This window comes from Ictalurus punctatus, chromosome 3 (assembly GCF_001660625.3).
Source record: "Ictalurus punctatus breed USDA103 chromosome 3, Coco_2.0, whole genome shotgun sequence".
In the NCBI taxonomy this organism is placed as follows: domain Eukaryota; kingdom Metazoa; phylum Chordata; class Actinopteri; order Siluriformes; family Ictaluridae; genus Ictalurus; species Ictalurus punctatus.
In genome coordinates this window covers 14,170,046-14,196,150 of record NC_030418.2, presented here as the reverse complement: position 1 = coordinate 14,196,150, position 26,105 = coordinate 14,170,046, and the positions used below count along the sequence as shown (strand labels likewise).

The 26,105-nt window shown below is 38.0% G+C and overlaps 2 protein-coding genes across 7 annotated transcripts in view; one reads left to right on the top strand and one right to left on the bottom strand.

Annotated features, from left to right (window-relative positions):
• The window catches only part of sufu (suppressor of fused homolog (Drosophila)), a 29,365-nt gene extending 17,554 nt beyond the window's left edge, over positions 1 to 11,811 (bottom strand). For 3 of the 5 annotated variants that reach the window (XM_017464282.3, XM_017464284.3, XM_053679625.1), the window contains exons 1-6: positions 5,928 to 6,315; positions 5,453 to 5,587; positions 4,515 to 4,651; positions 2,790 to 2,932; positions 1,959 to 2,044; positions 1,595 to 1,667 (exon numbers count right to left, since the gene is read on the bottom strand). In XM_017464282.3, coding sequence (XP_017319771.2) covers positions 1,595 to 1,667; positions 1,959 to 2,044; positions 2,790 to 2,932; positions 4,515 to 4,651; positions 5,453 to 5,587; positions 5,928 to 6,079 — 726 coding nt within the window. In that variant the 5' untranslated portion in view covers positions 6,080 to 6,315. Of the gene's footprint in view, positions 1 to 1,594; positions 1,668 to 1,958; positions 2,045 to 2,789; positions 2,933 to 4,514; positions 4,652 to 5,452; positions 5,588 to 5,927; positions 6,317 to 11,609 lie in introns of those variants that run through there. The other 2 variants (XM_053679624.1, XM_017464283.3) reach the window with 2 other exon arrangements.
• A 3,615-nt stretch (positions 11,812 to 15,426) lies between these two features.
• On the top strand, positions 15,427 to 24,714 carry zmp:0000000662 (RING finger protein 145). Of its 2 annotated transcripts, XM_017464280.3 has the most exons (10): positions 15,427 to 16,162; positions 16,245 to 16,353; positions 16,883 to 16,974; positions 20,072 to 20,313; positions 20,452 to 20,621; positions 21,094 to 21,234; positions 21,329 to 21,511; positions 21,902 to 22,049; positions 22,214 to 22,570; positions 23,645 to 24,714. In XM_017464280.3, exons 1-10 carry the CDS (start codon positions 15,910 to 15,912, stop codon positions 24,059 to 24,061), a joined length of 2,112 nt encoding a protein of 703 aa, XP_017319769.1. In that variant the 5' UTR covers positions 15,427 to 15,909; the 3' UTR covers positions 24,062 to 24,714. The 2 variants fall into 2 exon arrangements, with proteins under 2 accessions (XP_017319769.1, XP_017319770.1); XM_017464281.3 differs by lacking the exon at positions 16,245 to 16,353 and having other exon boundaries at positions 15,929 to 16,162.
• The last annotated feature ends 1,391 nt before the right edge of the window (positions 24,715 to 26,105 follow it).

Genomic DNA, 26,105 nt, shown 5'->3' with positions numbered 1-26,105 from the left:
AATTTTGGATAAACAGCAGCAGTTGATGTCAAATATTGTGAGAGCTGTGAAGAAAAACAACAGTCAGTGACATCAACAATGACAACAGGACATGGGTGAAGGTTGTTGGTGATGTCACTGAACTCTGTTTTTCTTCACAGCTCTCACAAAGTTTGTCATCAACTGCTGTTGTTTTCCTTGGCTGACCTATTCAGTATTTGGCTGTTAGTACACCAGTGGTTTCTTTCTTTCTCTGGGCTATGCCCAATGCTTGCACAAAGGCTCTGATCAATTTCCCCTCTTTTCTCAGCTTCAAAATGGGTTGCTTTTCTCCCATAGACAGCTCTCTGGTCTTCATGTTGGCTTATCCTTTTTAACAACAAATGTAGTCTTCACAGACTAAACCCAGGGCTCAAACCAAGAGTAGACATTCAGAGCTTTTTATCAATTAATCTAACAGGGCACACCTGGGCAACAAGAAACACAAATCAGTCACGTGATCCAATATTTCTGATCACTTGAAAAATGAGTTGACACAAACAATGAAATTAATTCAGCTTCAGTGTGTTTCAGTTAGAGAGTCAGACATTTTGTTGATCACTCTGAATTTGACTGCTTGGAAATGAACAAATCAGGGTTTTAAATGCAAGGAAGAACCTCACTCAGCGACTGAGACCACTGGACACACCAGAAAAAAGACAATATATTGTGACTAGTAAGCAAATAATCAGAAAAAAAAATCAATCATCAAAATAATGGTTAGTCGCAGCCCTAATGCAGGGAGTATTTCTAACACTAACTAGAACTGAAATGCCAAATTGAGATTAATAGCACTGTTTAGGTCATGCTTGCTGACAGTGCCAATGTGTGACAATCCCTACCATCAACCAAATTCTATACATCTGCATTAACAGACACATGAGAAGCAGATGATGTGCTTTTTGATTGAATAGAACCACTTTAAGGAGTTTTAAAGAAGTATGTTTTCATTTGTTTAAAAAAAATTATAAGTATGTTCAGAGCCTCTCCTGTGGGCATGGTTTGGGTGTACCACCATTTAAAAAAAAAAAAAAAAAAAAAAAAAAAAAAAAAAAAAAAAAAACCACATTCAATACCATTTTATATTCAACCAGAGTGAAATGATTTTCTTTTACTATTACCCATTTTGCATTGCACAAATTCTTTCATCTCTGAGAGTTTTAACAGATCTAAAACCTAGCTGTTACAGGTCCATGTGGGCAGAGGCAGCAAGGACGGAACCATACCCAGCCCCCCTTCCCCTTTTCATGAGCCAATAAGAAAAAAAATTAAATATCTTATTAATTTTAGATAGGACGCAAGGTTTATTCCTGAGAAACTGCACATAGGGCAAATAAATAATCTTTTATTTATGTTTTTAACAAGGTTTTTTTTTTTTTTTAAACCTGGCTTCAGTTAACTAGCATGGAAAAGCTCTTAGGGCTGCCGAATCATTCAACTATTTTGCCAGTAAAGTGTTCTCTTTTCAGAAAAATATTCCACAATTAAAATGTAATCAACAATCAACAGTGTAAAACAGAACACAGAAGAAGAAAAATGCACTGATTAACAAAATAAGCCTTTAAAAAAGCCTTACTTGTAAGTGAGGATCAATGTCAAATATAGTCTCCCCTCTCCTCATGTCAGTGATTAACCACGGACCTCCAGCACTGCAAACATAGCGAGAGAGACCCATTTACACACAGTTAATATAAAAGGGAGGTAAAACAAAGCATTTCAGGGTCAGTGACCCATTTAACCAGAGAAAAAAAAACAAAAAAAAAAACACTGTAAACACAACATTGAAAACTACCCAGCAACAATTCCAATACTTGCGACATTTGTCCATATGGCATAACAGTACCTTGAAGAACACTTCAGGGAACACAGTAATCCAGAACCGATTCAAAAACAAGGTTTGTCCTTACTTTACACAGAGTCTGGATTTTGCGAATACTCACACACGCACTCCACGCAGCAGGTCCAAAATGCCCTGACCATTCCACTGCTGTGCTGCCTGGAGCTCTTCTGTACACACCCCCACGATCTTCAATGCACAAAAGAAGAAATCAATTAATAATACTACACCAAAATATCTGGATAAAAAACATAGTGCTACATGGACTGGTGTCCATTCCAGGGTATATATTCTCGCCTTGTGCACAGTATTCCTGGGATAGGCTCTGGTTTCGCCACTTCTCTGGCCAGGATAAAACGCTTAATATAAATGAATGAATTGTGGTACATAAAAAATATCCTGCAGCAATAATCATAAAGTTGGTTGTTTGAATATAATAAACATCTGCAAGGCCCTTTGTCATGTTAGGCTGATAACGGTAGAAAAAGCCACCCCTCTTAATGCAAGTTTAGCTCTCTTATTAATCCCACACTCAATTTCACAGAAGGTGAAAATCTGCCCTATGTACTGTACAAAGATTACACAGTATTAGTTCAGATGGATGGAACCAAACCACTGAATAAGAAAATGTCAAACTGATCTGAGAATAAGCTTTGCTAATTAGACTCACAATAAAAAAAAGAAAGTACTTTAAAGTAATACAAAAACTTTTTATCACCACATTTTTGACAACCAGTTTGGAGAAAAAGTAGGGTAAGGGTTAGTATTAAAAGTATACTACTATTGGATGGAAGCTTAAATAATACTTTTGCATTTATTGAAGCATCATATTCTTGTACTGAACCATTGGAAAAATAATACAATAGCAAGAACTCAAAAATAGCATAAGTATGCAAGAACAGTGAGAGGACAAAGTATATTTGTTGTGTCTTACTTGAAGGAAGCTAACCAGCCCAAAGGGGGTTTGTACAGGGTGCATCTGGGGATCCTCTGTGAGCAGCATGTGCTGGATTCGGGACTCGCTGTTGTCTAGTGGGCTATGCCATGAAATGTGGTCACCGCTGCAGAACGTGTTTTCTGTATCCCAAAAAAGGACAACACATTTAAATGTTTTGGATACAGTTCAAAGTTTTACTCAGAAGACATTTAATCCAAAATCACTCAAAGAAAAATTGCCAATAAAACAGGTAATATGGACATTATAGTGATAGTAACGTGCACTATGAAGTATACTGTATACTTGGTTGTAATTCTTCTTAAGGTATGAAGTTTGTCCATGCCATGGAACAGTTTCTCATGACAAAACAATGTATTACAGATTATCTATTTATAAACTGACTTTTTACTTGATTATTCTTGCCTCCAAAGAGCTGTCATTGGCAACCAAATTAATATAATGAAGTGTTAGAGATTTAAAAAAAAATATTGTCCAAATGTGTAGTGGTGGGAAATGCTAATGAAAATGTAATCCATCTGACCACAATGAATCTAATTTCAACTATAAAGGCTTCTGCTTAAGATCATTATCTTAAAAAAACAACAACAAAAAATATTGCTCATCAGTTACTAGAACACTGTTGTCTCTATCCACAAAATAACTGGTAAGCATCTTATCTGTACTATATATTTTTAAAAAATAATAAGATACCTACATTCTGGCTTGCCATTGGAGAACATTGTCTTTTCCGGATTAAAAAACTGAGCTTACAGATTTTGATCTTTTTGTGGTGGAGATAATAGTGCCATCACAAGTAACGCAAAATGTGATATTTAAACAATAAAAGTGAAGATAAGTGCGATTTATTTGTTCATTATAGAACCAAAGTATGGTAAGTATGTTCCTTGAGAAATTGAAGGGACATAACATTATACCATAATAAAGGAGTAGGAATAGGGTCATAAAAACAGCCCTGTACACATCTCTTCTAGTAGGTGACAATGATTTTCAAGAGAGTTAATACAGTCCATCCAAGAAGAAGGCAACTCCATCCTCAGAAAAGACTCAGAAATGTACCTTCTCTATCTTCTTTTAATGGAAAAGAACAATATAAGTGATCAATCTTGAGTACAAGGTTCAGAAATTATGCTCACAGGCTTCAACGGGGTGTCTAAAGCCAACCAAATTGCTTTTTTATTAAATATTAATGAACAGGCAATTAAGTGATCAGTCATAATAATAATAGAACAGAAGTAATCTGTAATTTATACAGATGTCAACTGAGATCAAATGAATATGAAATACAGCTGCTTAACTTCCCTCACAGCTGACATTTTTGTTTCATTGTGATAATGAGCTTTTAAAGGCTTTAAACACCAAGTACACTTGGTTCCTCTCAATGATATTGCAAAGAATTTGAAAAGAAAATCTATACAGAAATATTACACAAGTATGGTGCATTTTCCATCAAAACATTTTGAATGACTTGCTTCCCTTCTCAACAAACAAATACTGTCATGGTATTTTCTTTTGTAAAATTCATAGAAATCCCTCTTTGAGCTATCCTTCAGAGGTGATTCAAAGGCGATGTTGCAGAAGACATATGATTCTGCCCTCCTTTACCCAGATTTGGTGCAATTAGTTGGAACTGGTAGCATTCCAAAGAAAACAAAGTAAGGACGCAGGCAGTACTAAGCCTTATATGATAAACCAGTTTCGTACCTGATTGAAAGACGTACCGAGCCAAACCTTGCATAAGCTCGGCTGGCCAGGTGGGGGGAGCAGTCTCCCCGGGCTCCCTCTTCAACCGAAATGTAAGCTCAAAGCCAAATCCACTAGGACCTTCAAGACCAGTGAATCTATAAAAACGAAAATATTTTATTTTGAACAGTCAAGATTCAACGTGGTTTTGCAATACAATTACACAAAACAGAAGATAATGTATATCCATAAGTACGTTTACATGGACAACAATAATCTGTTATTAACCTGATTAAGACAATACTCTGAAACTACCACGTAAACAATGATTATTACCTTAATCCGGCTAAAGTCATACTCGAAGTAAACACAAATCGAATTAAGACGTGTGGAGTATTCCTATTTTAGTCGCATTATCGAAGTGCATTACAGACATGTAAACACCTTAATCACACTATTAGTTTGAAGCTTTCGTAAAAGTAAAAATGAAACGCCCAAAACTGTATTTGGTACCATAATGAAGACCAACTGTATGTTGATATGTGAAATTCTGGAGGGGACGTCGGACGGCGTGGCGTGGGGATGTAATGACGTTAATCGATCTATGTTGTATAACATGTAAAACGGGAACATGAAAGGTGTATTCTAAAAGCAGCTCATGTGAACACCTTAATCACAATATTGTCTTATTCAGAATAAGGTCCATAATTAGATTACTGCTGTCCATGTAAACGTTGTCAATTTCGTAAAAGTATATCGTAGTCAATATACTTTTATTATCTTCTTAACCTCAAACATATTGATGGAACATTGTCTGGGACCAAAAACAAAAAGACTGTACGATGACGCTGAAAATGTAATGGGGTTTTCGTATTCCTGTTATTAGACTATTTTATACATTCTGCTTCATTAGCTCAAATGTACATGCTCAGGAAGGTAGAGTAAATTATTACACTCACTCATGAACTCTGTTGTCTCCGTACAGATCACTCAGGCCGAGACTCACATAGTGCCAGTGTTCCTGTACATCCAGAGCAGGACATCCCACGTTCCTGTACATGCTTATGTAGTCCAGAGGATCTGGCCCCCCTAACCTGTGTTTACGTAATGAAAGGGTAAAACAAGGCTAACATCAACAGCATCCATCAACAATCTTCTGAACAACACAGAGCCTTTCTTACACTAGTACAAGTAGATAAACAGCTTGGAAGATGTTTTCATCCATCACAGCTGAACATTAAAACCAAAGACCTGATCAAATTTTCGGATGTAACTGCTCGCCCTGATTAGCTCCATAGCTACACCAAGCTTTTATTAATCTAGGGTCAAAAGATTTCCACATCACGCCGCCACCTGCACGTTTATTTTCATTACACAGTATTTTAATGAACATGTTCTCGTAAACAGTCAAATCTGCATGTCAGAAACGCTTACCAGTACTTAACGATGGCGGTGACTTGTAGCGGGTTTGGCTGATCGGGGTACAGTCGCCGACACTCCGCGTAGATGGCCTGCAGACCCGGCGGAAAGAGCGAGGCGAGCCCGAGGTGGCCAGCCGCTCCGCCGCTAGGCCGCATTTCATCCATCCTTCACCACGACACCCAAAAAAAAAAAAAAAAAGGATGGAAAAGTCTTCTTAAATACCCAAATTCTCCCGCTCCCTCCACAAAAGCACGCAAAAGTCTCTAAAGTAATGATCCTCGCGCAAAAAGTTGAAACTTTATTCCAGCGTATATTTCTTTTAAAAACCCCGTACACTCGTCTCCCCCAGGGTTTGCGGGGTCAGCGGGAGGCGTGGCCTCTTACTTTGACTGACATATGTTCTGTTCAATCAGAACAGCGTTGCTTGACCCAGACGGGAAAAGATACGCACTGTGATTGGACGTCGTATATGGAGTGGGCGGATTGGTTTTCTTCCATTACATAAAATTGATTAGTCTTCTATCTTTTTTAGGCCTTTTAATGAGTGACAAAATTGAAAACTATTCAAAACTGATCATATAAGAAACAATGAAATAACAACACTGATTTCACTTACTGAACTTTAAACATTTTTGTACTGTAATGCATTTTATTTAATAGCTGTTTGTCTTTGCCATAAATAGGCGCCACCTACTGTTTATGTATACAGTGTAATTATTGTTATTTAGATGCATTTCTTTTTATTCAAAATGAATAATTTCTGAAGGGATTACTTTTGAGGAAGAGTCATGAACTGTGCAGGATATTAACAACAGAAAGACTATGTCCCATATCTCATAGTGCCATACTGAATAGTTGTCTAAGTCACAGGTTCCCAGTTTTGATCCTGGGCTAGGCCTACCCCACTATCCTACACATTTTTTTCCGTTCTAACAAACCCACTTCAACTCAGGAAGGGCTATTAATAAGCTGATTACATCAGACATATAGATACAGGGAAAACACTCAAATGTGCAAGACAAGGGGTACTCCAAGACAATGGTTGGGAACCTGTGGTTTAAGTCATAATAGTAGGCCTATACTGCCTATGGCTGTGTAATCAGTTGACATTCTGTTTAGTACACTATTGTGCAGTTTGCAACATAACTAGGATGTGCAACTCATTTATCTCATCACCAACAGGCTTGTTTAGCTGGTGCTTGGATACATGAGCCATTCATGTACTTTCTGCCTGCTGACAGATGAAACAGAACTTATTTGGAAACATTTTGAGGGCTTTGGAAACGGGTAACTACACTGGAATTTTGTTTATTTATTTTTTGCTGACTCCCTTATGAGTTTAATGGTGATATATTGAAATCCAACAGTCTGTTGAGTGATTTGAAGCAGCTGGGCTTGGACTGTTGTAATCAAATTGTTGATGGTCATCTGTTGTATGCTGACCTCTGTTCACTTTTAAAAAATAATGACTAAAATGATTGAGAATGATAAAATATTTTAGGGATCCAATATACATTTCTGTTGCTGTGTATGCCCAACTTATTTTTCCACATATGCATGTGTACATTCATGCCTTTGGAGTAATCTTGATTGCATTCAGTTCAAACAAATACTGCCCCATGTTCTCGATTGTTCCAGAGTGTCAGATCTGCCAAGGAGAGCATGGCCACCTTCTACATCTCATCTACTGTTCACCACAACATACCACATACCGCCACCACTATGGCTCTCCGCCAGTTCTTCTAGCTAAGCCTTGGGACTTTTATTACTATTGTCTAAATACACATCCCTTTCTAGACCTGCTGTTACACTATTCAGGTAGCCATCTTGAACCCAGTAAGGGATCATTGCCAGAAGGATTCACCCTGAGAGGTGCTGGTTGAAGCTGGTTGAAGCTGGAACGGGTGTTTGGTGCCAGCCAGGAGCTACCGGATTCTGTTAAAGAAGATCTGCGGCAGATGTCTGGCACCCGAGCACAGTACCCAAGCACTGCTGTGAACATCTCTTATCATAGAGGGGAATTTGTGGTGCGTGGAGAACCAAGTGGGGGAACAGGAGTACCAGGTAGAGAAGAGGCTTGTTCGACAAATTAAGGGTTGTCACAATGAGGACAAACCAGAAAATGAAAAGAAGAAATCATAGAATGTGGAGTAGTTGATTTTTATTTGGTGGTTTGTATTTTGCCATAATAGTCTCTAATGGCATGAAAGTTCAGAAGTTTGTACCAAGTTTATTGCATTAATGTTTCAAATTTTGTTTAGTTTATCGCAGCATAAAGCATTCTAAAGTAAAAATTTATGAGTTTTAACAGTGGCATGTACTTGGATTTTCTTGTCTAGAATAACCATTTCCATTTTCATCTACAACAACTGTATTATCCCATTATACAATCATGTGAAAAAAAATAAGCTCACCCCATGGAAATTGTTGGCTTTTTGGACATATTTGGATAAGCAAACATTTGATCATCTTTGAAACAGTGCCTATTAATATAGTTGCTATACCTGAACAAAACCTGAACAAAGCAAAACCAAAAATTTTATTTTTCATCATTTATTTAACAGAAATATCAATAGATGTGAAATTCTTCTGTGGGAAAAGTAAGTACACCCTTGGTCTCAGAAGCTAGTATGCCCCCTTTAGCAGAAATAACTTCTTCTAGGTGTTTTGCATAATTGTCCACCAGGCTTGCTGCTTTCATGCAAGATGTTTGAGGGTTTTCTTGCATGTACAGCCCATTTCAAATCCCCCCACAACATTTAATTGGGATTCAAATCAGGGCTTTGACTAGGCCATTGTATAACCCTCCATTTCTTCTTTTTAAGCCATTTCTTCGTGGATTTGCTAGTGTGCTTAGGATCATTTCTTGTTGGAAGGTCCACTCTTGGTTCAACTTCAACTTTTGGACAGATGGCTTCACATTATCTTCAAGCACTCTCTGATATGATGTAGAATTCATAGTTGAATCAATGCATGCATGATGTCCAGTCCCTGAGGCGGCGAAGCAACCCCAAGCCATAACATTTCCACCACTGTGCTTCATAGTTGGTATGAGGTGCTTCTCCTGAAAAGTTGTCTTTGGTCTGTGCCAAACATGTCTGCTGTTACTGTGGCCAAACAACTCTGTCTTTGATTCATCTGTCCAGAGCATATTATTCCAAAAGGCCTGGTCATTGCCTATATGCTCATTGGCAAACTGAAGTCCTGCTCTAATGTTCTTTTTAGACAGAAACGGCTTTTCCCTGGCACGTCTACCATGCAGGTCAAATTTGTGCAATCTCCTTCTGATTGTAGAAGCATGCACTTTGACACCAACAGTTTCAAGACTTAATAGCAGATCCTGTGATAAAATTTTCGGGTTCTTGGAGACTTCTTTTTGGCGTCAGACGGTATGTTCTTGGGCTGAATTTGCTGGGATGGCCAGTCCTGGACAAATTGGCAGTCATTTGAAATCTGGGCCATTTGTAGACTCATAGGCATCCACAACCTTTTTTTTCTGAAGGCCTTACAGAACTCTTTAGATCTTGGCATGATGACACCACGCACCTCAATAGCAACAGGAACACCAGACACTAGATACGAGAGGGGTATAAATAAGACTGGTTCCATCTGCACTAACTAAGCAGCTTTTAATCACTGGCACCCAATCTTCAATACCTGATTCTAATTTTATGGATTTGAAGGTATGATAAATGTAGGGGTGTACTTACTTTTTCCATGTGACTGATCTGTTTATATTTTTCATTTAAATTGTGAAAATTGCTACAAAATGTCCATTTTACGTGTCATTTAATAGTGTATCACCTTTATTAATAGGCACTGTTTCAAAGAGGATCAAATTTTTGCTTGTCCAAATATGTAAAATAAATAAATAAATAAATAAATAAATAAATAAATAAATAAATATATATTATATATATATATATATATATATATATATATATATATATATATATATATATATATATATATGGATGGTGTGTAATTATTTTTTCACATGACCGCATGCGATTATATTGTTTGAGGTGTATTTTATTTCAGACAGCTTTTATACGAATATATTGGATATCAGCTGTGGTTGTACTTGGTAATTGTTCTTGGTAGAGTGTCCATGACTTTCCATGGAATGATCCTGAGTCATTTACCAGGAGCAGGAGATAAGGCATATTTGTGGTCAGTGTGTGGGTGGACACACATTTTCATACGTTAACTCACACATTATCAGTGTAAATTTTGGCTTATTGTACAATGATATGTTACATATTGTAGATACAATAATTACAAAGCATGCACATACAATACAGTGCAATACATATGTGAAATTGTCTTCAGCATCATACAGTCTAGCATTTAAATTAGTTGGTATGAATGATTCTCTGTATGTATTACAGATAAACTTTTAAGTATCTTCTACTTAAATGAGAACACAGAATAACTGAATAAAAAGGTATGACAAGTCAAGGGGAAAATGTTTCTAAAGCCATTTGATTAGCACACCCACTCGTGCTGCTAAATCAACACAAAGAGAATATCTCACATGCAGTGCACATAAGATAAAAACGAAACAGGACATGCATGATTTGCTCTTGACTTATAAAATATATTTGAATTTCATGTTTACAGACATTTAAAAGAAAACAAAGACATTTTAAGTGACTAGAAAAACAGACTTCTTTCTTCAATGACCATTAACATAACAAATAAACCTTATATAGAGCGTTTGGCTTATAATGCAGATAAAGGGCACACTGCCAAAAGAACTGAGTCCATAGATGAGCTCCTCATGACCACCATCTATGGAATTCAGTTCTCATGGCCAAGTGCTCAGAAGAGCCATATACTTTACTTATTCTATAGGAAACTGGATGCTGAGACTTCTTATTGCCATTGAGATTGAGGCTGCTCCACCAAGACCCAGCTTTATAGAGCCATTAGCAGAACCACATTAGCTGAAATCAGATATTACAAGAGTTCAGTCAAATACAGGTCAACAGTTTTAAAGCATAGGGGCTCATCAGCACTATGTAAAGCCTTGTCAACCTGTTAATAATCCCTGCTTTGTCCAATTCAAGTCTAACTGACAAAACAAGTTAAATGACTTAGCTATGTTTATTTTCTCAATGTTATCTCATTCTCATATTTGTTTAATGTTTGATCATTACTGAATTCCTGAGACAGGCACATTGCACTTCATGTCCTCAGTTCTGGCCACACCTGAAGAGTTTCAGGAAATTTACTTTCCGTTAAATCGGACTAAATCCAGTTGAATGGCCTTAATGATTTTACAGTCAAAAGCCCAAATAGATCTCTGAACATGATGCATTAAGTAAGTTACAGCTAATTGTATAGAGCACAGCACATGACATGTTTTTTATGAAATAAAATTTTGTTTTTTTCATGCCATTCATAAAATACTGCAAAAAATCCCATTAAATTAAACATTAGACATTAAATATTCAGTTGAAAAGGTACAATTAAAGAGTTTAAGGTTCAATTCATGAAAATTAGTTTAAGATCATTTTTAAAAAAAAATGTCTTTACTCTCTAGTAATTCCAAACCTCTTTAGTTCTATTAGTTTATAAATACACAGAACCTGTTAATATTTTATTACCTTACCTGTTTCCGAATAACAATTCTGTGTACCTGATACTAACCTATGAGAGCGGGAAAAAAATGATCCCAATATGACATACCACTCTTAATAGGTCTCCTTTGTGGGAGAAGTTCCTGCCTCAGTATCCACCAACTTCTCACAGTTGATGAATTTCCAGAGCCAACACACATCCATCCTCTCCATTAGAGAAGCGAGGACTTATATATAAACTGTAAATTCTTCAGCTTAAATACCTATGTACGTACGTGTTACTGCCTCACTCATGCTCTATGAGTACGGTAAGCCTGGCAGTCACTTCCCAGTAAGAAGGAAGCAGTGGGAGGGAGTCTCCCGCCCCCTCGTAATGAATCAATACACAGCGCTTCTGAGGAAAAATATCTCACTGGTTCAGCCCTCAGTTCCCATAAAACAAAAAAAGGGAAAAGGGGAGCGAGAGGGAAAAAAAACTACTCGTCTCTGTAGGAACCAGGAATTCCCCTATTGCAAAATCATGGTTCCATGTGAGGATAGGTGACACAGCACAGGCAGAGAGAAACTAACTGTCTGAAAGGTTTTTTTGTATCTCCAAAAAGGAAATGGAAATCCTACATGTCGAACACTCATTTTTAGAGTCATGTTTACTGTTAGTGCTTTGGTAGAAAAAAAAGTGATCAGTTCAAGTTTCCTCATATGGAAGTTTCTGCTGATTAATACATGTAAGTTACATCATACTGAGGTGTGGTGTTAAAAGCGTGAATACAGTTCTTCCACCTTCCCACTCTACTTCCAAGTTAACACTTACTGTAAGGTGAAGTCATGGATTATTCGCAAATTCAGCCTACAAAATTGTGATGTATAACTGGTTAGACATTCAAATTGTAGTTGAGATATGACTGGTGTACACTCCTGTGTTCTCGAAATGAACTCAATATTGCAATGTGGAATATGATTAATTTTTAGTCATATAACATCTTTTGCTCAAACTGAGAATGCCTCTCAGCCATGCTATTTAAGGTCAAATGTCTGTTCATAAGACGATAACTATTATACCACAACAGGCAGAGACCACAAAGATGTTATGAGAATGGTAATCTTATAGCTGTATATATCCCAAATAAATCAGTAAAAACTGCTTGGATTCCAAGCTGAGGCTCTTCATAGTCAGTCTCAGCATACTTCCTGCTTTTTTATAACATACAATTATACAATGTTACAGCTTTTATCTGTTTCTATACTGCTGATACCATTAATAAACATATGAATATAAACCATAGTCGATGCCATTTTTTCTTTGGGCACGTAACACAGTCAAGAAGGTCTAATATTGATGTAAGTAATTTACTGTCATTTGCAGCATCGTCCTTCTTACAAGAAGTCAACGGAAAGTAATGGAAATAGATATTTCTCAATAGCCGCTTCGTCATCCTGGAAGACGTGCAAGTTTGTTATACCAATAAGTGTAGACAATTTCATAGGTTTTTTCAACACCATTTGACTTTTGCTTGGTGAAGCTGAACCTCTACGCAGTTCTTAGAAAGTACACAGTATTAGAAGAAGCTGGGGGTCAAGCTATCCATGTGCAGTGACTTAAAAGCCCAGGGCAACAATAAGGGAATCTACTTTCAGAGAAAATCCTTCTGCTGGTAGGATAAGTTGCAACTGACATTTTGAACAGGACTTCAGAAACAGACACGGCTTTCATGCTGCTGTTTGAACACGGGGGAAATTGGCTGCAAAGGTCACTGAGCCCATTTCCTTTCCCTATGCTTGCTGAGATAGACCTTTACAGTACCCGTTCTTTTTTTTTTTTTTTACTTGCACTTTAACCAATAGTCACCATATTCAAATGCTCTATATGATCGTGAGGGTGTGGGTTACCCAAGAGTGTGGAGAGGATTTTCCTTCCTCATTTGTGATGCTGACCTCTCTCTGGTATCACCCTCTTTCCTGAAACCTTGATTTTGCTTTGAGAAGGATGACTGAGCAGTAAAAAAAAATAATCTCCCCCTTTCTTTCTAAACCAACCACGGTGGGCTCATGCCTTTACATTAAATCAATTAGACTGTAAGTATTAAAGTTTATAGGTGTAGAAATTAGATACTAATATACCTTAACCTACACAAGCACAACTACATCAACTAGACTGTTATAATGTTATACCTGGTACATATACATACAGTGGGGGAAATAAGTATTGGACGCGTCAATATTTTTTTTAGGTAAATATATTTCCAATTAGGCTATTCACATGAAATTTTCACCAGACAAGAGTATATATCAGTAAATACATATCTCCCCCACTGTAATATGTTTTATGTTGTCTGTTGGTTAATTTGGGTATATTACACTTTTATTTGTACTTCTTAAAAAGGAGAAACATAGTCTCACCTCATAAACAGACATGATTCAAGACCATCAATACAACTCTAAACAAAATATTAACCAACAAATAATAGAATACCAGGTTTATTGCAGAGTTTTGTTTCTTTGTTTGCCACCATTCTTGTTTCCAGTATTGAAACATTTGATGTGGTCAATATTCTTTCGTCTTTCTGTTTCTCAGATGAATTCCCAGCATTTCAGGTTAGAAAATCACCAGCAGTGTGAAACTGACCACTACAGAACAGAAATAAAAAAATTTACTGTCACTAAATCAGCTTTCCCAGGCTCTCAGTCTACCACATGGAACATCTTTCACCTCTTAACATAAGTTTGTGTTAATTAGAAGGCCTATACCACCAGAAATAAATAAATGAAATAGCCTGTAATGAAAATAAAAGGTTGGTGGCAGTAGTACCATAACAATGCATTTTGATTGAACTGTTTACACTCTGTTGCCAAACATATGGATTTAATTTCTATTGAAACTTCTAGATATTTCTCAATATAATTTGTGGTCACATGTTTTTGGTCACAAGTTTTCTGTCCTAATGAGCATAGGCAATGTCAGCATATTTCATCATACCTTCCATGTACATTTAATACCTTTCACGTTTTTTTTCCCCATTTTTATTTATTTATTTTTAAAAGCTCGTATTTCTCCTTTGCTTGTTTTCCCATCATTTCTGATTCATTTTGGAGCTAAAATTAAATGAGCTGAATGACTCGGATATGCTACACCAGTTACTGAGTAATAGCAAGAAAAGGGTATTAGGGATTAGCATTAAAGCCTAGTGGACTTTTAAAAACAGTAAGAAGGAAGAAAAGAAATATCTTGTATGAAAACAGAATAAGGTTTAAGAGTACATACATATTTTAACCTGAGAATATCCTGTAAAATAGACAACTTGTACTTTTTTTTTTAATGGGAATTTTTTTTTGAGTGTGTGCCAAGAAAAATTATTTAATTAAAAGGTTGTTTCCTGATTTCCCCCATTATCCATTACAAAATAAATAAAAACAAAAACAAATGAATGCAAATGTACAAGGTTAGAACCTTTAATCTTATTGTTGTTAAGGATGGCTGTTTTTCCTCCCCCTAAAAATGCGCGAACACTGTGAATCATATTTCATCTGGCATATTCGGTTTTCACATCTGAACAGTAAACATTCTGGTTTTGAAAATGTCAACTTTGTTTCGAGACGAAAAATTTCGAAACTGTATTTCCCTGACGACCAAAAGGTGGCAACAACACTACAAAGCGGGCTTCGTTTCAAACCAAACTTAAAAATAATAATAAAAAAAACCTTACTCACTTTATTTACTCCCTTTTGCTTAGTATTGCAACCATGACGACACTAAAAAAAAGACCTGTTTATAAATTTATTTTTAAGTACATTGTTTAATAGTGCTGTTTTTGAGTTGTTCAGTGCCTTAGAAACGAAAACTATACGCCCTTTTATGGTGTATTTTTTTTTTTTGTTCCAGGTGACTACACGAAGTGAGCGAGTAGTTTTCACGAGTGAATCGGACGTGACTCGTTTCCCTTTTCACCGGAAGAAGTCGCGTTGACGTGTCAGAGCTGCTGTGGATGTTCATACGTTAGCGACCTGATATTGTTTAAAATAAATAAATAAATAAATAAATAAATAAATAAAAATTTAATAATAATAAAAAAATTTGTGCGTAAGTTGCAGTCTGGCTAGCTAGCATGCTGCTTTAAAGGAAATGTAACTAACTTAACGATTTCTGTGTGCGAGAGCAGGCCATGGCCACTCCTGAAACGCCGTGGCTGTAGTGTAGAGACTGAAGGCTTTCAGCGTTGTTCCGTCACGCCTGCACTAAATGTCTTATTTTGAATCATTCTTAACGCTTTTAAAAAGAACCGACACTGCCAACCATTAGTGTGAAACAAGCGACCATTAGCTGGACTTGTTCAGAAATCTAGTGAGAACGAAAGCAACTGAAATGCACCAGGGTCGCTGAATTAGCGTGAAATAAACACTAGTCAGCTGACTGGATGAAGCTTTTCGACGGCATCTCTGCACAGAGTCGTTGCTGTGGACGGGTGACGCAGAGTCCGTCGTTAAATTACCTCGACACAATGCTGCGACTAGAGGACGTGGCTAATGTGTTGCTCAGGGTGCCCAGTCTCTTAGTGCTGGACTTGCTCTACAAATGCAACATCGAGAGCTTCACCCATCATCTCAGGGCGAGCAGCGAGGACATGCTCTTCAAATACAAATACGTCGTCTGGAACATTTACTACTTAGGTAAAGTTTACACTCTTCCTCCTGCAAATGGTTATTGGACTTACCCAGACATGCACCGCCTTCATATCCTCTATATCCACAGGTCACTTTGTGAGCACAGTGGTGTTGTTATTGCCTCTGGGACACGTTGTTCAAATTTACCTGCATGTTCTCACTGCTCTTCTGCTCTACATGGGACATCAGATGTCCAGGTGAGAACGCCTGCCATTATACATCACCAAGCAAGTCTCAGGAAAGTTTACTGTGTGCGGTCTTTCACATCTGGCAGAACACTATCCAAGAACATCTGCATCTTTACAATTGAAGTATATTATCATTCAACATAATAATCAAAAATTCCCCCTCCTGTGTCAACTTTCATGTGCTGCCAGGTAGTGAACTCAAATGACATTTGCTCTGTGGCGTGCATCCTCACCTGTACCCTGATCCTACAATCCTTAACTGATTATAAACAGACGAGCATACAAAGCGCCCTCTTTTCTTGGAAGTGTACGTGTTAAGATGTTCGATAAGATAAGCACAACGTCTAGAAATTGGCTTCGTGTTCGTTGACAACGTTTTCTTCACTCTACACAGATGCATTTCACAACCTGTCGGCATTTCTTAAATTTTTATCTAAATGATGTGCTACCTGACATTAAATGCTCTTCAAAGGGTTATTGAGGGACATTCAGCTATTCAAACAAGTCCCTGTTTATTTTTTTTATTTTGTATTAACAGGGAATATGTCGTGGGGGAGAGTCAATACGGGTATGACGGAGCACTCTTCCTGCATCCACCAGCCTTGAACCGATTTGTGAGGGCACTTACATGTAGGTACAAATTTCCACCTAAAGCCGGGTGCACACTGTGTGATTTTTAATAGTCCTTTCCGACTGTTGCTTGTCAGACTGTACGAACATGATCCCCGCTGTAAGCTATGTCACACTGTAGGGTCTCAGTTGTCATTAATGTCAGACTGTACGAACATGATCCCCGCTGTAAGCCATGTCACACTGTAGGGTCTCAGTTGTCATTAATGTCAGACTGTACGAACATGATCCCCGCTGTAAGCCATGTCACACTGTAGGATCTCAGTTGTCATTAATGTCGGACTGTACGAACATGATCCCCGCTGTAAGCCGTGTCGCACTATAGGATCTCAGTTGTCATTAATGTCAGATTGTGCGACAGTCAAGACACGAAAAACGAACGCATGCACGCAAGTTGACTCATACGGAGTAGAAGAAGCCACACTACAGGACTGTGACTCATCTTCTGACACTGCCAGAATTTAATCGGAGGAACAATTTGATCACACTGGCCATTAATCAGCTGTCGGGGAACATGTCAAACTAGCTAGCAGAGACTAGAGATTTTGGCCCAGGATTATATGAATCTTTTAGGATTCTCAAAACGTGTCTGAGACGACCAAATCTTGGCCAAAATCGTACAGTGTGAACCCGGCTTAAGACTGCGCCATGGCCAGGAAGTAGTAACTTAAAGCCTATCCATTAAATAAACGTTCTCTTACGTCAGGCTGGCATTAAGATGATCGTATTGGACTTTTGTTGTCATGCTTAGAAAAGCAGTTTCACTTTTTATATAAATTCATTACGATTTAATCTAATTCTGAATGGGTGTGTGAGTGTGTATGTGATTGTGCCCTGCGATGGACTGGCACCCTGTCCAGGGTGTACCCCGCCTTGTGCCCGATGCTCCCTGGGATTGGCTCCAGGTTCCCCGCGACCCTGAAGAAGGAGTAAGCGGTAGAAAATGGATGGATGGATTAATCTAATTCACTCCTGTGAAATCTGGTCTTTTTTATGTGACGGTTAACAGTGACCTGTTGTGTATCTCACTAGTACTGACTTTGCTACCTGCTTAGCTTCCTATTCTTAGTACCTACCAAATTTCCCTGAATAAAGTTAAGAATACAGCCTTTAGTTGAGGGACAGCTTCCTGTTTTTATCTTTGACATGAATGTACATGCAAAGCACAACCATTAACTGCTAAAGATTTCTAGATAGCTGCCTTCCAGTGATTGTTTTTGTCAAGAAATTCAAAATTAATGACTAGAATGTAATCAACGTGGTCGCTATAATCACGAGAAAAGGTCACAATTTAATTTTTTTTGTTGTCACTGGGTCTTCTGTGGAAAGGACTTATTAAGGCAGATTGAAGAACAATCAAGTATCCTAACCTTTTCCAGTAATTTTGGCTCCTACCCAGATCAAAATGATTTTATTCTCATTCCTGGGTTGTGTTAGATAGCTGTAAATAAGGATTGCATTTTCATGTGCATGCAACAAGGTACAGGAGTGAAGAAATTGTGGACATCTTTTAGAGAGATAGACAGAATAACACAATATATACAGTTCTGTGAAAAGTATTTACCCCATCCTGATTTCTTCTCTTATTGTGTATATCTCATAGTAAATTCTTTCAGAAATTAAAACAAAATCTAAGATGAAAACAAAGGCAACACAATGCAGTTTTTTTTTAATGATAGTTATTTATTGAAGCAAAAAAAGTTATCCAATACCAACTGGATCTGTGTGAAAATGTATTTGTCCCTGTAGTTACTAATTCCACAAATCTATGAAACTGCATTCATAATGGGGTTCAGCTGGACTAGACACATCCAGGCCTGATTACTGCAAACCCTGTTCAATCAAATCAATAGATAGTTCTTAAGTAGAACTTTTTCAACAGCATGAAATTGGTTAAAAGGTCTTACCCAGTAACACACTGTGCCAAAAGAAATTCCAGAAATGATGAGGAAGAAGGTGATTGAAATACATCAGTCTGGGAAGGGTTACAAAGATATTTCAAAGGCTCTGGGACTCCAAAGAACCACAGTGAGAGCCGTTATCTCCAACTGGATAAACTCTGCATAGTAGTAAACCTTCCCAGAAGTGGCCAGAACTACTCATCCAGGAAGTCACAGAAAAGCCAAGGACAACATTAAAGGACCTACAGGCCTCTCTTGCATCAATAAAGGTCACTGTTCATGACTCCACTATCAGAAAGACACTGGGCAAAAATGACATCCATGGAAGAGTGATGAGGTGAAAACCACTGCTAACCCAGAAGAACATTAAGGCTCATATGAGTTTGCCAAAACACACCTTGATGATCCTCAAACCTTTTGGGAGAATGTTCTGTGGATTGATGAGTCGAAAGTGGAACCGTTGGGAAGACAGTGGTCCCGTTACATCTGGAGTAAGTCTAACGCAGAATTCCACAAAGAGAACATCATACCTACGGTCAAGCATGGTGGTGGTAGTGTGAGGGTGTGGGGATGCTTTGCTGCTTCAGGGCCTGGCCAACTTGTGATAATTGAGGGGAAACATGAATTCTGCTCTCTACTAAAAAATCCTAAAGGAAAATGTCCAGTCTTCAGTCTCTAAGCTGAAACTGGAGCACAACTGGATTATGCAGCAAGACAATGATCCAAAGCATAGGAGTAAGTCCTAGTCCTAGAAGTGAGTGAAAGACTGATCTTCAGTTATCGGAAGTGTTTGGTCGCAGGTATTGCTGCTAAAGGTGGCACAAACAGATTTTAAGTTGGCAATTAGTTTTTCACATGGGTGATAGGAGTTGGATAACTTTCTTTTTTGCTTTGATAAAAATAAATAAATAAATAAATAAATAAAATGGTATAGTGTGTTAATTCAGGCTGCCCTTGTTTTATGTTGTATTTTGTTAAGATCTAAAATTATTTAGTATGAGAGACACAAAACCAGAAGAAATAAGGAAATATTTTTCACAGCACTGTATATGTAATAAGAATTGGATAGAGAGATCAGTCGATCAGCTAGATCCTTTTTATATGCTCCATGTTTGTGTGGTTTGTATATGTGTATGACGAAGATTATAAGTATGATTTCTTTTAATGTTTGTGTCTGTATGCTCATTTATTAACAGGTCAGATTATTGTTGCCACTCTGTGTGCCTTCCTCATGCGCACTCGCCGTGTATGGCTGTTCTCGGCACACTTGATCCCACTGATTGGACGGGTGTGTTTAGTTTCTCAAGACAATGCCCTGATGCTCACTACTGTTTCCATGGGGATAACTGCGGCTGAGGTTGCCATCTTCCTCCTCATGAATCTGTTTGTCCCATATAGATTGGCCAGGGCCACATACTGGCAAATAACACAAACAGAGGTAAACCTACATGTTCTTGCATTCAGAGTATGTTTAAGTGTTTGCTGGAGCAAACCAGTGTAAAGTAAAACACACATCTGCACACATTGTACTCACAAAGTCCCAGCTCTGTATTTCTCATTGTCTGTTTTTCTGTAGGTGACGGATTTGTACCGGTTGTTAGCGGTCAGCATGACACTCTGGCATAGCTTTGCTGTGCCTATGTTATTCAGTGCATTCTGGTTTGTACTGTTTGGAGTTCAGGTTGTCTCTAATTTTGGCAGCTCCACTGCCATACAAGAGGGGCTGCTGCTCTACCTCCTCACCAGGTAAACACTCACCGAAGGTCACTGTGTTAAATGAGTAAACACACTCTGAAATTTCACTTGTTCAGCTGATGTTTAAGGTTTGGCGAACACAAATCAGTAGGATGAGGCCAATAAGCTTTACAATTTTTTAAAAATGATTTTATGTTTATTTATGATCTAACCTATTGATTTCATGTATTATTGTATTCTGGTTGAGTTTTAAACTTTCAGTGTTGCAGCCTATGATATTTTTATGCACTGTAAACAATGTTAAAATTCAGAGTTGCATCTCCTGTTACAGATGTAAAAATCTTACACTGAACTGCAAATAGGGCTGAATGGAACTATTCCAATCCTCTCTTAATGCTGCTTTGTACAGTAACCCAGTTCAGAAAGGTTGTGCATTTGTATGACAAATTGCTGGTTTGCTAAATTTGTGCTGCTGTTCTTCTTTGTGTGTGTGTGTGTGTGTGTGTGTGTGTGTGTGTGTCAGTGTGTCTGAGTGCTGTGCTAGTCCTTACTCTCTGCTGGGTTTGACATTTATGGTTTCTTATTTGGCACTGGGCCTCCTGAATCTCTGCAAGTTCTGCCTTGGAGGATTCACAGCGCTGCAGAACCACAATGTCATGCACAGGTATGTGTGTAAATGCGTGTTTATACTTGTGTAAACGTAGTAAATATTGGTAAAATATTCTACTACTAAAATATGTTGTGTGTGTGTGTTGCAGGGGTGTGACAGAGGGTGTGACTCTGTTGTTGTTGGGCCTACAGACTGGCTTGTTGGACTTGCCAGCCCTGCAACGCTGCTTCCTCCTCTTTATCATACTCTTTATCATCCTCACTTCCACACTGCAGAGCATGAGTGAGATAACTGAGCCCATTGTGCTAGGACTTGGGGCCAGTAGGAACAGGTAGAAATTTACCATTTGAATTTCTGTCCATTTTTTTGTGTGTCACACCCAAATATCTAATTTTCATTAATATGTATCAGTATAATATATTTCACTAATATATCAGAATATTGTCGGCGCATTTTGTTTAAATACCTCTTGGTTATCCTGGAATAATATTACCAATTTAACAACATATTTATGCAAGTGTTAGCAGGTCTAATAGTCACTCAGGCCAAGGTAAATTACAAAAATCTGTGGGGAATAAGCATAGTGCTATTACATACAATACAATGGTGAAACCATATTTAAATTCCTGTGAGAGTTGCGTCATTCTAAAGATGGCTGTGAGAAGTCACATGGAAAAGAAGCAATCCATGAATACACTGACCTAAACCTGTGTGTCCATAGGTGTGTGTGGAAGCATGTGCGGGGGCTGGGCATGTGTGTATTCCTGCTGCTTTTTCCTGGATTCATGGCCTTTAAGTTATCCCAGTTCTTCCACATGGATTTCTGGCTTCTCATCCTGGTTTCCAGCTGTATGCTTACATCACTGCAGGTATGATTGGACAATTCACAGCCACACTTATCATGAAAAGGCCAACAATACAAACTTCTTTTGCATGCTCAGTCAAAATATTGCATCATGTTATTATGTTTAAAAAAACAAACAAAGATTAGAGACCTTGATGAGTCTAAATTGCCATTTTTTATGTGTTCTAGGTGACCGGGACCCTATTAATCTACTGCTTGTTCATGGTGGAGGTGTGGCGTGGTGCTGCTCTGCCCAGCCTTGACGAGGTGGTGTATTATGTGAACGCTGTGTGTCGGGCATTGGAGTTTGCTGTGGCACTGTGTGTGGTTGCATACGGGGCATGGGAGTCACTGTGGGGTGAGTGGAGCTGGATAGGGGCATCAGTTATCATCATCCACTCCTACTGCAACGTGTGGCTTCGTGCCCAGGCTGGATGGAAGAGCTTCTTGCTTCGGCAGGAAGCCGCACGCAAGATCAACTCGCTCCCACGGGCGAGTGCTGAACAGCTGCAGGAACACAGTGATGTCTGTGCCATCTGTTTTCAGGTCAGCATCAGGTTTGGATTAGGGCTGCAACTAATGATTCTTTTCATAATTGATTAATCTGTCGATTAGTTACCACGATTAATCGATTAGTTTTGATTAAAAGACCAATTTATTAAAAAAAAACAAAAAAAAGTTATTTCACATTCTGCTCAATTTTGTCCTTCAAAGTTGTGTAAATTGAAGGCTATGAATATTAAATCTATTATAAATCTATATCAGTATTAAATCTGTGTGCTATGCTATACATTGTACAAAGGATTTAGCAAAATATTAACATTATATTCCACAAGCTTTAAAGCAGAAGTTAAATCACTATATTAAAAATGCTAAAAGAAAAACAAAAACAAAGACTAAGTGGTAAGAGGTTGAATGTTCTACAGTAAAAACTCCTCTTAGTTCCAGTGAAGGGAAATCTTAATGATATAGCATACAAAGACAGTCTAGACAATTCTGTGCTTCCAATTTTGTGGAAACAGTTTTAGGAAGACCCACATATGGGTGTGATTGACATACTTTGACCATATAGTGTATAGGCATTACATTGTAATTGTAAATTGGAACTAAAATAAATATAAGAGCTAAAAGCAAGAGAAAGCTCTCTGGCAAAAGTTCTGCATTTTTATCCCTACCTTATGCAAAATAGAGCTTGAATTTGTTTGTGTTTGTAAATTAGGCTATTTTACAGAATCAGGCTAAGTGAACTGTAACTGGTAAATGAAATCTTTAACAGCATGGGAAAGTTTTTATTGTTTATGATTGAAAATGGGTTATTTAGTGCTGTTAAGTGTCATTGATTGTGCTACTGTAGAACACGACGTTAAAGTGTGTACCAAATGGCCATTATCTTTTACCTCTACATAGTTCTCAATGTGGTGTGCATAGCCTTTTGAGGGTCTAGGCCATAGTTATAGAAAAATGTACATATATTATATGCATTTATGCTGTTATGATATTGAGATTTCAATGGAAACATCTAGAAGTGTAATACTTCTGTTACTTTTTGAACAATTTTCCCAAACCATCTTGCACACCAATTCAAATATCCTTTATCCATATCGTCTCTCTGTCCTGCAGGATATGACATCTGCTGTGATAACCTACTGTGGTCATTATTTCCATGGAAACTGTCTTAGAAAGTGGCTATATGTTCAGGAAACCTGTCCCATGTGCCACACTCCCATCAAACCATCTACATCCAACCCAAACCCTGCTGCGGGTGATGCCCAATCAAACCCACCACAGACCCAACCCCACCCACCTCAGCAAGAGCCAGCTACTGAACACACTGACACTCACCAAGCGGAGCAGGGCCCAGTGGAAGACGTAGTCCATTCACCAGATAAGACGTCTGAGTCTGAGCCACCACCCAGAACAAAGGGTCTACAAAATCTGAACTGTAGTGCCAGTGGAGACACTTCTGGTCCTGGCTGCTCATTAGAAGGAAATCCCTGCAATGAGAGAAACTGGGAATCTGAGCAGAGGACTAACTAGCCCAGAGAGGCCAATTCAGCTATGTACTCAGACAGAGAACCATGACTATGCCACTCTTTCAGTGCTAGCTATTGAGCCAATAGAAAAGAAGGAAAAGTGGATCATTAAAAGACAATAGAGAGCCAGTAGTTCACTCCCTCTCTGAACTCCCAGTAACAAAGACTACAAGCCAGTTCTCTGGTGGAACGGAGCTTCTTCTAATCCTCTTAACCATGTGCTGGTATCTTCTCATCACAGCAATTCTTCAAGCAATACAAAATAATGTTTGACTACATTTCTCTTGAAATGTTTAAAATGCATTGGTTGTTGTGAGGATGTTTGTCCCTTTAATGAAGTGTAATAGTGAAGGTGGGATTATTTTGCTGTCTCTTTTTTTTTTTTTTGAAGCAATGTAAAATGATTGGATAATTCAATTTAATCTGCTTTGAAGAAATTCTTTAAAAATATGTCCTATTTCAATACTGTCGCGTATCATCCGTATGTTGCACACAAATATGCAGGTGAAGAGGTAAGCTCTCAGCCGAGCACATAAGTACCCGACAATGCCTCATCATTCGGTTCTGTTTCATGCAACCATCATTTTCACTGTCATTTTGTCCACAGCATCCTGAAATCAAGTATAGTTTTCTGTTTATTAAATAACTATTGCAACATTTTGACTTTTTAAATTTGTTTTCATGTTGCTTTACAAATAATCTTTTAATTTGAACTGTAAAAGATTATATCTAATGAGATAATTCCATGCACCTGTCGTATTCTTAGACCTGGATTTTACTTTGACCGCATATCTGTGAGCATGTCAAGGTGTCTTGCACAGATGCTCACATAGGTGTCTCCCTTCAGATTACTTGTAACATGCACGTATACACTAGAGCACATTGCCACATGTACCAAGACCAGAATTCCGAGGAAATGGAACAAAGAAAATACAAGCACTGAAGCCAAAAACAGTGCAGTTAGATGTTGCACAATAGGAATAATGAATAGAAGAGGGCAGTGTTTTTGAAAAAAGAATATTGAAGCCTTATGTGATCAGTTTGCACCAAAGTGTTTCTGAAGCATTTTCATTTTTATGCATTAAGGAGTATCAATTGCTTAATGTATGGAAGCGCCTTAATTTAACTAATGTAAAAATACACAATCCTAGTAATCATGGAATGACTTGTTGACTTGATTGACTTGTTTTCCATTCACTAACAGGGGAATGGGTGGCATCAAAAATTGTACTGCAACCAGCCACATTTTGCCTTCACGTTGAAACCGCTGTTAATATCCATATACAGGTGTATCTCAAAAAAAAATTTATTGTGGAAAAGTAAAGTTTTTCCGTAATTTAATTGAAAAAGTGGAACTTTAATATTTTCTAGATTCATTACACGTAAAGTGAAATATTTCAAGCCTTTTTTGTTTTAATCTTGACAGTTCATGGAAATCAAAAATCCAGTATCTCCAAATATTAGAATAAAGAATTTATAATACGTTGCAGTGTCGCATTCCTAGTGTCCAGCCACTCCTGAACCATAGACAACATCAGAAGCGTCTTACCTGGGCTAAGGAGAAAAAGAACTGGACCGTTGCTCAGTGGTCCAAAGTCCTTTTTTTCAGATGAAAGTAACATTTGCATTTCATTTGGAAATCAAGGTCCCAGAGTCTGGAGGAAGAGTGGAGAGGCACAGAATCCAAGTTGCTTGATGTCCAGTATGAAACAATATTCTCCATCAAGTTGGTTCCAACTTTCTCAAACAGCAGTTGACAGATCCGTTATGCAGGTTGGAGCCTTGTCATAGACCAATTTTTTTTTTTTAATTTTCAATCGGATTGCGATCCGGACTGTTTGCTGGCCATGTCATTGAGTTGATATGCCTTTAATGAAGAAAAGCTTTAACACTCCTTGTGCTGTGGCAAGAAACATCCTGACAAATGACTTTATCATCACCAAACCTATTTTCTAACGATGGAATGAGAAAAGTGTCCAAAATTTCAATGTACACCTGTGCATTGACTGTTGAGGTCTCCCCTGGTCCTTTACCTGACATGCACCCTC

Bases quoted from the DNA above. Each gene is read 5' to 3' on its own strand.
- zmp:0000000662 (XM_017464280.3), top strand. From the start codon at position 15,910: ATGAAGCTTTTCGACGGCATCTCTGCACAGAGTCGTTGCTGTGGACGG. The intron at 16,163-16,244 runs GTAAAGTTTACA...CTATATCCACAG, and splicing joins CTGGAACATTTACTACTTAG to GTCACTTTGTGAGCACAGTG. The intron at 20,314-20,451 runs GTAAACCTACAT...GTTTTTCTGTAG, and splicing joins GGCAAATAACACAAACAGAG to GTGACGGATTTGTACCGGTT.